The 17339-nt window shown below is 37.6% G+C and overlaps 1 protein-coding gene and 1 long non-coding RNA gene across 2 annotated transcripts; both read right to left on the bottom strand.

Moving 5' to 3' along the window:
• Window positions 1-5946: 5946 nt before the first annotated feature.
• On the bottom strand, window positions 5947-6929 carry LOC128474217 (uncharacterized). The gene is made up of 2 exons (XR_008346325.1): window positions 6790-6929; window positions 5947-6179 (listed from the first exon to the last, which is right to left on the bottom strand). It is a non-coding gene; the product is annotated as an uncharacterized LOC128474217 (long non-coding RNA).
• A 1077-nt stretch (window positions 6930-8006) lies between these two features.
• On the bottom strand, window positions 8007-12733 carry LOC128474212 (matrix metalloproteinase-18-like). Its single transcript, XM_053456501.1, has 10 exons — window positions 12577-12733; window positions 11507-11745; window positions 11271-11419; window positions 11053-11178; window positions 10669-10833; window positions 10211-10358; window positions 9572-9705; window positions 9296-9455; window positions 8850-8953; window positions 8007-8239 (listed from the first exon to the last, which is right to left on the bottom strand). Exons 1-10 carry the CDS (start codon window positions 12679-12681, stop codon window positions 8127-8129), a joined length of 1443 nt encoding a protein of 480 aa, XP_053312476.1. The 5' UTR covers window positions 12682-12733; the 3' UTR covers window positions 8007-8126.
• Between the last annotated feature and the right edge of the window lie 4606 nt (window positions 12734-17339).

Genomic DNA, 17339 nt, shown 5'->3' with positions numbered 1-17339 from the left:
TAATTACAGAGCTCAGAGAAAGGTAAAATAATAATTTTACACTAGGTAAAATAATATGCTTTCTCTCGGGACGTGGTAATATTATGCAGTGAGAACTCTTCTAGGCAATGGTTTACCCTGTTATTTCCAGAGAAATGAAATAGTTAGCACGTATCTGCACACATTTGAGAAGCTCAGAATGTATTTTGTTTTAGACGCAGGGTTTTATTCACTAAACTGTGAGCCACCTACATTAAGAGTAGTCCTGTTTAATGCGATACTCCTGCAAGAAACGGTGAGCTTGTTCCACATAGAGTATTGAAATGGTATGGCAGTTTTTTATATATATCTTATAATTTTACGGGGGAATAAGTTAGATGAGAAATGATGAGGTCAGCACTTCTTAGTGCATATGTTTAATTCCCTACAAGCACTCATAATGATTTGTGTCCTTTCGGCTATCACTAAGTGTAGTACGTGTGTGAGAGAGAGGTAAAGTCTTCTTCTGGCCTTAAGGTTAAGGAGACCAGGAGGCGGAAGTTCTTTGGAGTTCCCAGAGAATGGTCCAATCTTGGTGCGCTTTGCAGGCGCGTGATTAACAGGATACACTTTATCAGAAAAGGCTACAGGATTCCGAGAAAAAGACTGGGAAAAGACTGATAGAGAGTGATAGAGAATATGATAGATACATTTAAAATTCATAAAGAGGAAATTTCAACACAATAAGTCATAGGTAAGAGGGTCAGAGGTTTAGATGTAATGTAAGGACATTATATCTTCACTGAAACAAAAGTGGGACATTAAAAACAACACCAAAGACCAAGTAAGGTTGAAGACAAGTAGAATTTGCAGGGCCCCCGTTACTTTTAGGAAGGGGAGGCTCCCTCACACTTATGGTCTGAGAGGTCTGAGAGAAGCAGAAAGTTGGGAAATGACATCATATCTCAGTTCTTAGATCTGGTGAAAGCATTAGTGTGAGGGATGGCGGTAAGAAGAAGGGTAATAAACCTACCTGGGAACTTCCCATGGCTGGCCTCAGAGAGCTCTCCCACTCCTATTTATTATAGGCAGCAGAATGGGGGACACTTTGAAGTACTGCTCTAATAACTAGAGACTAAACACACTGACCAAGAGGTCTTCTAATCAGCTCTAATTTCCAGAGCCTCCAGGCATAATATGGAGAACTCCCAGTTATGATGAAAAGGAAAATGTGCCACATAATCTAAGCCTACTGGATATTTGAATCCCATGTTAATTTATTTCAGTTTTGAGACTTCTTCCCTTCGTTTACATTTCATATGCCTAACACCAAACTCTAAATTAAGATTTCGTCTTTATTTTCCAAGATGTTTATTGCTCATATAGTTTCACTGGCTGTTTAATACCTGCCTATTAAAGGCAGAGATACAGTAATTGCATACCGTGCCTGAGTTCCTAAAAACACCCAGAAACTGCTGATTGGAAATTTGCTAAAACGTTATAATTATGTCAGCTGGATTGTGCCGAAACTACACATGATGTTTAGCAAAATGTAACCATTTAATTGCAACAGATTTTAGGAAATGTGGTAGAGCCGTCTGCAAAGGGTTAATTCATTCATTAATGTTAACATTAATTATACACACTTTCTTTGTGTAGTTCAGTTTAAATAATACATGGTCCCTTTTTATAGAATAAACGTTTTAAGACCATAAGGACAATAAGCGGTGCAGTTTATATGTAACACTGAAATGGAAAGATTTTTGCATATGCATTGCAGCTCATCAAAATTTTGGTCTAACCTCAATTAGACACGACTAAAGTAAATGTAAACACCATGCAAGAAACAATAAAACACACTGCACATGCAAAGTCAATCAAAAATAAACAGCCGCAAGGGTGTTGAAACCTCTCAAATACGGCTTCTTAAAAAAAATAAACAATAAACGTCAATAAACCTAAAGACCCATTCGGCTCATCTACTCTGCCCATTTTCCTGATGCAAAGACTCAGACCTTAATTAGTCCTACATTACAAATAACTACACATCCAGGTGGAAGAAGTGAGGAGGAAATAACGTCTTCTTACCAATAGGAACAACATACATTACATATAATGTTTAACTGAAGTTAGTTTCTACTCCACTAGGTGGCACAAATGTATCAATGTATAGTGAAGTCAATGGGTCAAAACCACGGCTCTCCTGATGATGACGATGGGGTCGCAACGTAACCTTTGAAGCCGCTCATGCTGTATATTTGGTCCCTCAGTATTTGGTAGCATGAGGCCACATGTATCCGGCAGGCGGCTGCACGTGTGCCATTTATCGACACTTGCCCATAAAGTCCCAGAGCTGGTTTTCCTTCCCAATGTGGCCCTGCTTGTGTGGGTGCCTGCCTGTGAGTTCTGTGAGTTGTGTAAGTGTATGCGATCAGTGTGAAGTTTTGCGTGAGTGCACGTCTGGGAGTGTTGTGGGTTGGGTTCTTGTATGAGTGACCATGAGCCCTGTGATTTGTTGTAATTTTCTTAATTTATTTCTTATTGGGAAAAATGTGTGGCCCTCAATAGGTGTCAGAGATCCAAATCGTCCCAAATTGTGTTTGTCTCCCTTGCTCAAGACGAGATGATTCACGGAGGAAGTTATTGTGGGTTGACTCTTCCCAGGAAGTATTTATCCTCCGTGTGTGTATTTAAGGAGCATAATCTTATATACAATTTACACAGTGTGACCTAACATGCAGTAAGAATATCCCCAGCCTAATCGTGTCACTTATCAGAAGTCATAAATAGCAATGCTTTACCACAGAGCTTCCGAATACTCAGACACATAACCCCAGGTCAGAAACTTCTTTGTTTGATAATTGTTATTAACTCAGCGAGATAGTCGTGCCAGGTACAATTGCCTTTAATCTTCCGCCCCTACAGTGCTTTCGATGTGTCACTACTGTCTGATACTGCTAACGATGTTAGGACATATTAATAGAGACTTTCTGATAGGGATTACCCTGACTCTTAACCATTTAATTTAATAGCCCACTTGAAATTAGACTTGTGCATTCGTCTTCGGGCGAACATGAAAACGAACACGAAGAAGGCGTTTTCGTGTTCGTTCCGAAGACACGCCGAAGAGAAGACAGCGGCGGTAAAACGTAGGCGAAGACACACACCACGAAGATCTTCGTGATCGTCTTCGTCTACCACTTTCCCCGGTCCCTTCCCGGAGCGGAAATCCATAGACCAACAGAGTCGCTTGTACAGACTTTTAAAACCCTAATGCAGCAACTTACCCGGCAGATCCCACTGGTCTTCCTGTCTATCAGTTAATAAATGGTATCTGCCGGGCAAGTTACGGCACCAGGAGTTTAACAGTCTGTACGAGTGACCCTATTGGTCGCCAGGAGGGGGCTCGTCTGCCATCAACCATTGGCAGATGAGCCCCCTGCTGACGACCAATAGAGTTGCTCATACAGACATTTAAACTCCTGGGGCCAGAGCTGCTGCGGTACGCGTTCACCCCGTATTAACCCCTTAACCGGAAAAAACGAAGAAATCCCGAACACGAAGAATGTCCGCGAATATTCGCCTGAAGAGAAGACAGGAACAGGCGAATATTCGCGGAATACGAAGATTTTTTTTTTCCAGAAGACGAGCACGAAGACGAACACGAAGAGCGCCCTGGTGCCCAAGTCTACTCGAAATATTCCAGAACTCTTACGTTGTCCCGGCATGGCCTTTACTAAACAGTTTTATGTGAGTTTCTGGCTAGCTGTATTTGCGAGGGGGGACAGTTCATATTTCCCTGTGGTTGGCTAAAAATTTTTACTAAATGACTGAGCAATAATAAATACATTTTAACTTTTAATGTATTATTATTATTTAAAAGTGTGGGGGGGGCAGTCTAGAACGACAATCGGTTATAAGAAAGGTCCAAAGAAAATTAATAAAAAATGAAGCAGAAAGGAAAACCTACTTGGAACATATAATAGTCGCCAAACGGCAGAATGAGAAATGTTCCTGTTTACCTTAAACTGCCTGCCTAAATCTCCTGGATAGTTTTCCCTAAGAGAGGCTGCCAGCATTGGGGATATCAGACCTTATAATATATTGTGAAATAAACTATTCTGTACTAGTGTGTGAGACATTAATTGATCAGAAAGAATGTATCTATACACACATTGTGCACAGAAAGGAGTTCCTGTGTATGACCCGGCTTTGTCTGACTACCTTCCTGGCATTCGTACCCTGACTTTGCTGATCTCCATACTCCTGACTCCGGCTCGTCTGACTACCCGCTTTAGTTCCTGCCCCGGCTTGTCTTTTTTCGTATACAATCCTGGATCATGATTTGGCTTTGTTCGCTTGGTAAAGGTGTTTTGCACTATACGTTTTGTGTCCGTCTAGTCCCTAGTCCCAAACACCTATGTGTTGGAAGGGCTGCACATCAGGCCCGGACTGGCCATTGGGCGAATGTGAAAAAGTCCAGCAGGCCAGCGCCTAGTCGCACCTGCCACATTACTTTATCCAGTTCTTTAACGTACAGCCTCGGCCTCAATGTTTGTGGGCGCTGTTGCACAATTACCTATGCGGACAGAGTAAAGTAAAAATTCTCATCCTGCTGCTTTTACGTTTTTTAAAATGATTTTCTATAGAAATATATTTTGGAAGGGCTTCACATAACACATACCATGCTGAAGTGCAGGGCATCTACCCCTCCTGCTGTATTTTGTTTGCATGTATTAATTGTGTTTGTCATTTTTAAAGCTGTATCCAAAACTATGCATAAGCTTTACAAGAAACACTTCTTTAGTATAAAACATAACAATTTGACTTACAGAACAATAGGTGATGAAGGACCTGCTCAAATGAGCTTACAATCTAGAGGAAGCCCAACAAGCTAAATGTCAGGACTCGGGTAAGCAGGTCAGGGTCCACTTGCAGGGGATACCTGTGGCTCTGTCTGTACCCCATGATGGATGATACTGGACGGGAAGGTACAGAGAGGCTAAGAGAAAACACACACACAGCTGAATGTTCCAGAGCCACAGCAGTAGGCTGCTTACACTGCAATGCAAATGCCCAGACTGGAGGGTGGGTATAGAAGGGCAGGCTAACACCCAGGTAACGTGGCTCAGCTGATCAGAACATTAGTAGCAGAGGGGCAGTTGAGAGGGAAGGGAGGCCACTAGTGGCCGCAGGTAGGCATGACAGTAGGTAATTATCACATGGTCCAGGCTGGCTGGGTGGAATCCAGACAATATTATTATTATTATTTATTGTTTTATATAGTCCCATTATATTCTGTAGCGCTGTACAGTGGGAAGACAGGACTTAACAAGTAGTATATAACATAACAAATTGACGTTTTCAGACAATTTTGCCCTGCTCAAACACTAGGTATGTAAGCCGAACAAAGTAATATCATACCAAAGCCGAAACTTTAGTTATGCAGGAATGGAAACAATGGAGAAGTCGTGACAGGAGTTCATGTTGCTAAATACAAAATCCAGCTTCCAATTATACTGTTAAATAGCATATTGATGGGAAACTCTATAACCTTAGCGCATCTATGCCAATAAATTCAACATTTCTGGTTGGATTTTACATGGTTCTTGTGGATTCGTTATTCTAAGTGACACATAATAGCTTTATTCGCTGTGGCTCTCTTCTAACCATCCTTGACCTGGACACAAGGGAAGATACCTGAGGCTGATATCAGAAGGACATTTCTGTGTGTGTTTATGTGCATTTATGTGTGTTTTCTGTGTGAAAATACGTGCATCCTTATTTATGAAAAGACTTCATGCTTAAGGGGTTAAATCAGCAGAACCTGAGAATAGTTAGCCAACTATAGACCTTTTTGTAACTTATCAAATCTTCAAGTTACCTAAAAATTCTATGGGCATTCGTAACACTTAATAAATTATGTTCCAGTTTGTGGCATTGCAAATGAGTAGATCAAGATGCATTAAAAAATGACATACACATGTATATGAATAATTGCATTCTTTATTATATATTACACAAAACAATTATTATAAGTTAAATACATAGTAGCCAAGGTGCGCGTATAAAAAAATAATTAACATATAAAATGCATGGCTGTAGTCACTATTTTTTGCTTTCACAGTTTAGCCAACTAGTGTTCTTCAAAATGCGTGTCACTCTTCGTTTGGATGTGCTGAATTCATACTGACGATTTCCATGAAACAAATATAAAAATCCTAAAAAGAAATCAAAATGGTGATTAGTACAAAATGTAATACGTGTTTTCTTTCTTATGTGTTCTTTATATATCTACTTTTGGTAGAGTATTCTAAGTGTATCCTGGACTAGGCCTTGGGGGGATGGCAGTCCCTCTACCGCCAAACCGAGGGCTCTATTGGGCAATTAGGTTATTTAGTGTGCCGCTACTCAATGGGTCGGTTGCAAAGGAGATCTCTGATTTTGCCAAATGGCCAATTTATGCTATGGAGGACCGTGCCTTACTGGCACGACATCCATAGCTCGCTGAGCATCAGGATATGACATCACATCACGGTGCTCAGCGGTATGGAAGGCAGCTGCGGAAGGTGGCTGGGGGAGCTGGCCTGGGATAGACTTTTTTGGGCAAGTTGAAGTTACATACATTGCTGATCACACCTGCCAGTTACAATGTTCTTTGCAATGTATCTCATACACAGACTTCTAGTTTTTATATAGGAGCCCATGAACTACTACCACCCAATTAACATGAAGTTATATCCAATGGACTATGATAGTTTTCAGCATTTTAATTTGTGAGGTGTAGGCTTGGGAGAGGCATAAGAAATATATTTTTTTTTTTTTACTCACCGTTTGTCTTAAAAGCAGAATTAACTTTGTTTCCAATACCAGGGAAGCCTTCATTTATTTTTTTAGGAAAATCTTTGTCCATTCTCTGTGTTTCTTCATCATAGCTAAATTAAATATAAATAAATATATAAATATATTTTTTTTAACACTTGCTTGCAACAAAGGTTGGTCCATCCTGCTGTTCCATTTATGATCACAAGATGTTTAACCCCTTAAGGACAACCGGTTGACAATGCATTGTGAGCCTGTACATGTACAGGCTTTGTCATGAAGGGGTTAAGGTATAATAGTTTAAGTTCAATTTCGGCTCCTTCTGCCCACTATAGATGGTTTTCATTAAACAGACACTGTGGGAAAACTCTGTCTCTATTGTTTTGAGAAAGAGGGGCAGTTGAGAGGGAAGGGAGGCCACTAGTGGCCGCAGGTAGGCATGACAGTAGGTAATTATCACATGGTCCAGGCTGGCTGGGTGGAATCCAGACAATATTATTATTATTATTTATTGTTTTATATAGTCCCATTATATTCTGTAGCGCTGTACAGTGGGAAGACAGGACTTAACAAGTAGTATATAACATAACAAATTGACGTTTTCAGACAATTTTGCCCTGCTCAAACACTAGGTATGTAAGCCGAACAAAGTAATATCATACCAAAGCCGAAACTTTAGTTATGCAGGAATGGAAACAATGGAGAAGTCGTGACAGGAGTTCATGTTGCTAAATACAAAATCCAGCTTCCAATTATACTGTTAAATAGCATATTGATGGGAAACTCTATAACCTTAGCGCATCTATGCCAATAAATTCAACATTTCTGGTTGGATTTTACATGGTTCTTGTGGATTCGTTATTCTAAGTGACACATAATAGCTTTATTCGCTGTGGCTCTCTTCTAACCATCCTTGACCTGGACACAAGGGAAGATACCTGAGGCTGATATCAGAAGGACATTTCTGTGTGTGTTTATGTGCATTTATGTGTGTTTTCTGTGTGAAAATACGTGCATCCTTATTTATGAAAAGACTTCATGCTTAAGGGGTTAAATCAGCAGAACCTGAGAATAGTTAGCCAACTATAGACCTTTTTGTAACTTATCAAATCTTCAAGTTACCTAAAAATTCTATGGGCATTCGTAACACTTAATAAATTATGTTCCAGTTTGTGGCATTGCAAATGAGTAGATCAAGATGCATTAAAAAATGACATACACATGTATATGAATAATTGCATTCTTTATTATATATTACACAAAACAATTATTATAAGTTAAATACATAGTAGCCAAGGTGCGCGTATAAAAAAATAATTAACATATAAAATGCATGGCTGTAGTCACTATTTTTTGCTTTCACAGTTTAGCCAACTAGTGTTCTTCAAAATGCGTGTCACTCTTCGTTTGGATGTGCTGAATTCATACTGACGATTTCCATGAAACAAATATAAAAATCCTAAAAAGAAATCAAAATGGTGATTAGTACAAAATGTAATACGTGTTTTCTTTCTTATGTGTTCTTTATATATCTACTTTTGGTAGAGTATTCTAAGTGTATCCTGGACTAGGCCTTGGGGGGATGGCAGTCCCTCTACCGCCAAACCGAGGGCTCTATTGGGCAATTAGGTTATTTAGTGTGCCGCTACTCAATGGGTCGGTTGCAAAGGAGATCTCTGATTTTGCCAAATGGCCAATTTATGCTATGGAGGACCGTGCCTTACTGGCACGACATCCATAGCTCGCTGAGCATCAGGATATGACATCACATCACGGTGCTCAGCGGTATGGAAGGCAGCTGCGGAAGGTGGCTGGGGGAGCTGGCCTGGGATAGACTTTTTTGGGCAAGTTGAAGTTACATACATTGCTGATCACACCTGCCAGTTACAATGTTCTTTGCAATGTATCTCATACACAGACTTCTAGTTTTTATATAGGAGCCCATGAACTACTACCACCCAATTAACATGAAGTTATATCCAATGGACTATGATAGTTTTCAGCATTTTAATTTGTGAGGTGTAGGCTTGGGAGAGGCATAAGAAATATATTTTTTTTTTTTTACTCACCGTTTGTCTTAAAAGCAGAATTAACTTTGTTTCCAATACCAGGGAAGCCTTCATTTATTTTTTTAGGAAAATCTTTGTCCATTCTCTGTGTTTCTTCATCATAGCTAAATTAAATATAAATAAATATATAAATATATTTTTTTTAACACTTGCTTGCAACAAAGGTTGGTCCATCCTGCTGTTCCATTTATGATCACAAGATGTTTAACCCCTTAAGGACAACCGGTTGACAATGCATTGTGAGCCTGTACATGTACAGGCTTTGTCATGAAGGGGTTAAGGTATAATAGTTTAAGTTCAATTTCGGCTCCTTCTGCCCACTATAGATGGTTTTCATTAAACAGACACTGTGGGAAAACTCTGTCTCTATTGTTTTGAGAAAGCTTGGTGGTAATAGTAATAGTGGGTAATTTTAATGTTAAAAACTGCAAAATGGACATTCTTACCTCCAGTATTTATCATCTACAAAGAAATAGGTCTTTCCCGTTTCATCGTTGTAAACAGCTGCGTCAACTTTCTTTACGATTCGTGGAAATCCTAGCTCGTAGATGCTTTTAGGAGAGTCTTTTGATACTTCGTATCCGCTCAGAACCCAGTATTTTGTCCCTATTTAAAAATAGGAAAATGTGCCATTGCATTAGGAATGTGTAAAGCTGGAGGGGTTAAAACGCACACACATGTTCACGTTTATTATTATTTGATTTAAAGACCATGTTGCCTACCTTTAAAGAGGAGAACTTGATCCCTTTCTGGATATTCATACGCAGCTTGAATACCATTTGGAAGGCCAGGCCAGAAGGACTTTATTGGATTATATTCGACTTCGGTAAATTGAGGAATTTTACGCCAGAAATGTCTATTAAAATAATAATAAATAACAAATTAAAAAATAGACCTAAAAGATTTCAAAAACACAACCCTTGTCTAGTTAACATTTGGGATTGTTGTTTTATAATTTATTGTGTATGTACTTAAACTACCTTATTCATATGAATGCGACGTTCTGTTTGGTCATAAGTGGTCATAAGTGGTCCCACTGGGGATCTCGCATAAGAAGTTGTAAGGAGAGAAGATATCACCACACATGTGGTGTGGATTCTTACAGATGCCCACGAATATTTTTGCTCAGAGGCAATAAAAACTAAAGCTAACTTTGATTGGTGTAATTAAGTATTTGTGAAAATTACAAAGTTCCATCAAAGCTGTTGTAGTAGCTATCATAAAATATGTATAGAATAAAAGGGCATTATCCTTTTTCAAAACATAAATCTCCACCATATGTTGTGTAGATGTAACAATAGTGATGATGTCAGAGTTGTAATTGTTTTCTCAAGTTCACCATTAAAAAAGAAATAGCATACTGGTCTTTGAAGAATATCATGTCTCCACGCAGGATTGTCACAGCATCAAAGGTAACATTTGGACAGGCAGACGACGGTTTAGTAGTAGTTGTTGTTGCTGTTGTTGTTGTGGTTGGTTTTCCTGGTTGTGTTGGCTGCACAATTGGCCCTGTCATACAGTAACAATGTACCGTTAGATAGTAAATTCAGCGCGCCCTGTCTCTTTCCCTTACTGTATGTCTTAATAAGTAGTGATTTATCATTTTTGGTGATCACAGAGTTATATGGTGCATTTAAAACAATAGATACCGATAGGCCAACATTATTTTACATATATACAACCAGATCCTTATCCCATTCTTTCAATCTACATAGAGAATGCATACTTTGCTATTTTATTATTTTACACCCTGATCATAAACGCCCACATTAACTACATGGAATCCTATATTAATGAATCAAACTAATAACATACTTACTTCCATACAGTGATTGGATCCCATTGACATCATCCTCAGGAAGCTGATATTCACTAGGGTCAGTGTAATGATATGTTGGGTACATTAGAGCATCAGGGTTATTCGAATGGGAGAGTCCAAGTGAATGACCAAATTCATGAGCAGCCACCAGGAACAAGTTGTAACCTTTAAATTAAAAAACACACATTCAGAGGTTTTTCTTTTTAAGATATGCTGTACACCGTGGCAGCTTTTGAAGAACCCACAGAATACAAGACAATGTATTTTAATGATTGTTTGGTGGACCTTCGGAATGTCATACCTTCACATTTTTCAAACATGCATAACACAGCAAAGCCTTTGGAACTAGAAGAGTCAATGTGAATGTAGTCGCACAAGACCTACCATTGCTTCCAGGTGTCCATGTTTCATCTTCATCAAAGTGCGCATCTCCACCAATGGCATTTCCAGGCGCAAAGGCATGTGCCAATGTACCATGTGGCCCGTCAAATGGATAGAAATCATTATGTACTGCGATAATAAGAAAAAATATATAATTTAAACATTGGACTAAGATATCACTGATAAGATTTGCTCATAGTAGTTTGAAAGTTGTACGGTACCTTGTGCAGCAAATGAGATCTCAATGTCTGAAGCTCCATCATAGATTCTGGTGAACGTCAGTGGCGTCACATCACTCCAAACTTTAAAAGCTCTCCTGATGGCACTGTCCACATCATTTTTGCTCATGTCTGGAGTATAATTTAAAATTCTTGGAGAAAAAGGAATGTGATTTAATTTCAAATTTGATCCGAACACATGCATACTTGCATATATACTGTTATATATCTTCTAATACCTGTATGTCAGGTCTTTTTTCCGCCACACAGGGCGGCCAGGAAAGGTGCTGAATTCACCGACGTCGGTAACACCGCATCTTGGTTGTTGCATCGTTTCCATGGTGTCTGCATCAAGCTTTCCAGTCACTTCCAAGCCGAAAAATTCTTGCATTTGGCGAATTTTCTCAGTGAACGGACTACTGCTTTTCTTTCTTGACTGACGCGTTCCTTCAAGTTTGTAGTATTTTTTCAAGTATTCCTACAAAAGTGTAAAAAAAGAACAGACCCAATCTTCGTTAATATAGTTTGGGGACATGCGAGAGGTCACCATGATGGCATAACACAACACATGATGGGCCGAGTGCTTCTTATCCGCTGGCGAATTCTACCTTTCTACTTTTCTATGAACAAGTCTTAGAGCAAAACTTTGGGACTATAGCTGAACTCCCTCTACCAGATAAATGTAACACAGAGGTTATGGTAAAATTTAATATTTAGATCCACAGGCAAACAGCAGGACCCTTTTCTCCTTAATTACCAGTATCGTGTGCTCATTTTATATTATCCACCATTGTAATAACAACATGCAATCTGCCAGGGGCAATATAAATATAAAATTATAAAAAATATAATAAACATAATAAAAAAAAGTAAAACTAAAACCTCCTGCCAGGTAAATATGAAACCAAAACTTTATTTTCTAATTTGTAAATCAGTTGCAGTGAGATTAAACATTTCAATTCACCAAATCCGCTACTCTTTTAAGATAACAACATACTGCTGTATATGCTATCTATGATTTAATATTTAAATACACCTAAATGCCAATGACACTTAAAGAACCAAATACGTAAGTCAATTCAAATGCATATAAACATGTTAATGGTAGGTAAACTATATACAAATATATAATTTTATCCATGGGTTCCAATTAAATATAACAATATAGAATAATATAACTGTATCTTTATTCTCTCTCTCTCTCTCTCTCTCTCTCGCTCTCTCTCTCTCTATATATATATATAAATATATACATATATACACTGCTTTAATTGGATCGCTCATATATTCTATTAACGGAAATGCTTACCTCTGCAAATTTGGCATCATCTTCTTCTCTGTCGGACTCGGACACTGCAGGGAAGGCAGAGCAATAGGTGACTGAGAGCAGTAAAAGAAGTAGTAAATGCTTCATGTCTCAGCTACTTCTTTCTTTGTATCGTTAAGCGTCTTAAGGCTTCCACGCTGTCTCTGACTTTCTAAGTGCTCAACGTGCCTATTTATACAGTACCTGGATACCCCAAACAGTCTACTGAAAATGAGTCAGACTTTACAACTTCCTCTCATTGCTGATTCAAACACAGGCAGAAAAATCACTTTAATGCCAACAAGTTGTGACACAACACATTGAAAAAAAAAAAACCCTCGTGATTGCGCAACTCCTTAGATCAGAAAGATATCGTGACATGAAAGCAAAAATCTGAAAAGATGCATATAGATAGATAGTTGTAGATAAGAAATCTTTTTCAATTCAAAATAATTACTAAATATAAAAAAAAACTATCTAAATTAAAAAAAATGGTTGGAATAATATAAAATAAAATGTAAAATGATATTTTAAAAAAAATCATCCCTATGTTAGAAAGTAGATTTGTAAAGTAGCATTAATTAGTATTGCCCCATTTACCCTATTTGTCTATGACAAATCATTTTTAATAGAATTAATAATTTAATAGTTATTTATTAATATATTTATTAACTCAACATAAAATATTTCAGGCTAATTTTTATTTCAATGTTCATTTCAGTTTATATATTTATTATTATAGTGCTTTTAAGAAAACATTTATAATAAATTATGCATGACAAGTAATGTTTCAAATAGCAGTAGTTTCAAATATGATCAAATATAATCAAATCAAAAGCAATCTACCTAAACTTGCTGTTGTTTTCATACTTTAAAAATATACTCTACAACCATTACATTGATTAACACAGGACAATATAGAGTTTTCATTTGTTAAAGACCGTGAAGATGACAAAATTACATTTATATTGGTTTCATTTGTATATCAAAAGGGTGTCAGAAAATTTCATGTTTCTCCATATAATTTTCCTGTCTCTAGTTCCAAACATATAATATTGGCATTTATACTTAAGTTAGTTGCATTCTTTATATACAAATGCACAATATCGCTTCATTCATTCATTTTATTGTTTGACCACGGAATCTATCGAACCATAAAGGGATCATTTACTGTTCCTGACAACCCTACTATAGAATAATGCATATTTAATTACTCTGGGAGTACTTTAATATGCATTTTTTCAAAAACAAAACAAAAAAAATCACAGCACCTGACCTCATGAGACTCCAAATGGGACGAGAGGGGGCACTTGAACCCCATGGAAATTCAAAGAAGCCCACCGGAGCAGCAGTAAGGGAGGGAGAAACAGTAGGCTTAGAGGCATAGAGAATATGAAAAACAGCTGGTAGTGAGGTGAGTACAGCAAAAAAGCTTTTATTTAATTCTGTACACCCTCTACTGTCGGAGTGGTTTGGTCTGCTCTCTTCCACTCACTTTAGCTGGTCTCTTCCACTTCACTCTGGCAGCTGCTCCTTCACCTCAGTCCCCGCCTGGGCAGAGGCGCAGTTTGCATGCGTCAGACACAAAGTAGTTTATTTCAAACATGTATTGCCGGAAAGGGATTGGTGGTGACTGATTGGCTGGAAAGGGATCCCATTGAAATCAATGTGAGTACTTTCCAAGCATGTACGCAGGGATCTGAAGAGACAGGGTTCACCGAGCCAACCCCGGACCTTACTGGTGAGTATATCACATACAGGTTGATGTGTTTGGCTGCATTCTTCACCGGCACTGAATTTAGCTGAGGGTTGGGGAATAGACATGGATTTTGCAGAATTTCCCCAAATACTTGCAAAAAGACAACACAAACATTTGAAGGGACCACACTGCTCTCATATGCATTAAAGTAAATGTATCTACTTTAACAGTGGACCCAATGCTATTTCCCTTTTGTGTTGTCAGATAATGTTTGTATACCCCTTTAAATTAAAGTAAACTTGGAATTAATTTTTTGCTGACTCAATATATGTAGACACTTACAGGAAATTTCTCATGAACGTTTGTTTTTAAAACAATAGTCCATATATGGGCTTATGTGATGAAACCGGTACTTGTTGATAGGATCTAAGGTTTTGACAATACAAAAAAAACAGTTTTTATCTGAGAACTTGCATTAGTGTTTCTAAACATGAATTCCTTTAACTCTATTACTTAAACAATTTGAAGAAACGGAATAATTCAAACCAACAGCTAAAGGAATGCTATTTATTTACCCTTTTATCTCATCTGTATATATTTTAATCAATATTCTATGTATTGCCTTTGATATGTTTCTTGTCCATATACCGGAAATAGTAATGTGCAAAATGTATATTTGGCATAAATATGTGACCAATAGGATATCCCGATGATATGACATCCAGTGAGAAATCCACTTCCGCTTACAAAAGATAATTTATCCTTTCAGATTCTTACACAACCAATGTTACTCATGCGTGACATTTCATCATACCCCCAGGCTTGATATTTTTTGGTCTAGAGAAAGATTATCCTGTTACAAGTACCCCAATTTCTTCTTCTGCATTTTGCTCACTAAGTCTTCCTTTATTCCCAAAAACAGACTAAACACTAAATTACAACAAACTAAACAGCAATTACAGTCATTCTAGGAATATTTTGTATTGGATTTGTGGTGTGACTAAAGAGGATGACTGGAAAGGGGGATAATTCACACTGGGAGAAGATCTTAGGTAATTATAGCTTGGGAAAATGGGCATAGCGTAAGATGTCATAGGCCTCTTTAGAGTGCCAGCATCAAGAACATACAATCTCGTTTTGCCCATAGTAATGACATCACTAGATTTGTGCATTTGGGTCTACATGGTCTCTGGTGACTTTACCCCAACTAGTCTAAAAGGCAAAAAAAAATCACAGATGTAATGAAAGTGTCTTCCAAATACTGAACAGAAAGCCTTGAACCAACACCCCAAAATTGGGGACACGTGGATAAAATATATGCTTGCTATTTGTTTAGCGTGGATTATTAACAGATAGATGGGATAAGGGCAAATAAAAAGAAACAAACCAATTAACAGTTCAGGGCACGACATTTTGTCAGAATACACTATTATCACCTTTAACAAACATGTTTTGTACCAATGATAAATATGTTTTGTACCAATGACAAATATATATTTATATAAGATGAAAATGTCTACACTTCAAAAGAATAGAGGCACTCTTCCAACCATATTGGGGGTTTTCACTCTCCAACTGGCTCTACCACAGGTCCGAGTGGCTGTGGGGTTTATTGATAATCCGTTGGCCAAGTCAAAAGGCGAAGGTCGGGGGAAATCGGATAGTTGAACGCCAAAGCCAAGGTCCGGATGCCAGAAATCAGGAACAGCAGGAAATCAGCAGGGTCATGAGAACCAAATGTTCTTCACGTCTTGGTAGAACAGAAAAGAGTTTGTTGCTTATGTTATTATGATAATTCTGTACACATAGTTAAATTGTTAATCACTAACGTGTATTTTATAAATAGATTAATTATATGTCAGAAATTAGAAAATAATGTGGTGATACAGTAGTGATATAAATGATATAAGTTAATTATAATGAGTGAATAAGTAAATGTTAAGAATAACTATATATGAAAATAGGAAGGATATTAACATTGAGCCTGAAAAGCATGTGGTTAGTTTTAAACAGTAAACACAAGGTTAGTGGTACGACGTGAAATGGGTGTATGACATCGGGGTATGTGGGGGTATCGATAAGTAGGATTGTGCCGTAAGTGGGGTAGAATGATGGCATAGAAATACTGGGGGTGTATGAACAGAAATTACAGGTTAAATGAAATCTAATGGTGACTAAGAGACGCACAAAAGATACATTGGGAATCAAAGGTTATTTCAGCCCGTCAGAAGTCATGGTCAACAGCCCCCAAAATCAGTGAAAATCAAGGGGCAGGCACCATTTACTATAATATTGTGCAATAAAACTGGAAATTACCAATCCTCATAACATTTTCATATAAACTCAATCAATCAATACTCTTTAACATGTACCTTATATAATATATAATAATAATAATATTATATATTATATTAAATATATGAATATGCATGCTATTAAGACATAGAGATCAGAGACAAAATTGGATATAAACCTCTGATAAACAGTATCAATAAAACTGTCCTTTCTAAAATACATCTATAAAATTAGCGTTTTGCGTAGAAATCTCAAGGCTTTTAAAAACATTATTCCCGGAGGTATCTTCGTACTAGTTTAATATTTAATAAAATAATTATCATTTTCTTAATGTTTTCGCTTATTTAAACAAGTGAAGGCAACACATCTATTGAGTCACCCGGCGTATCGACACACCTTGCGTTCAGTGTGTCAGAGATTTTTTTGCTCGCGCTGCAGCTAGGATTCTCCCTTTTTACAAGGCCTCAGGCGATGAATGAATAGCGTTATTTGTAATGAGTCCTGGCAATGAGTAAAGTGGGAATTTTTTCTTAGTGAAGTTACCACAGAAATTCCAAGCCCCGCAGCCCCTGAAAGCCAAATAAAATAGAAGCGTGGAATAAAGGATAAAGATTTGTTTTAGATGTTTTTTTTTACTTTGCAATGCAGAAAAAAAGCTAAATATTATGAAATCAATACTTTGCAAAAAAATATTTTCTTTCCTGGATTTCATGAATTTTCCTGGACTAGGTTTTATATGGTTGCAGAATAGAATATTTCCCTACCAGATAAC

This window comes from Spea bombifrons, chromosome 2 (assembly GCF_027358695.1).
Source record: "Spea bombifrons isolate aSpeBom1 chromosome 2, aSpeBom1.2.pri, whole genome shotgun sequence".
In the NCBI taxonomy this organism is placed as follows: domain Eukaryota; kingdom Metazoa; phylum Chordata; class Amphibia; order Anura; family Pelobatidae; genus Spea; species Spea bombifrons.
Note: the sequence above shows the minus strand (reverse complement) of the source record. Positions and strands in the feature narration are given on the sequence as shown.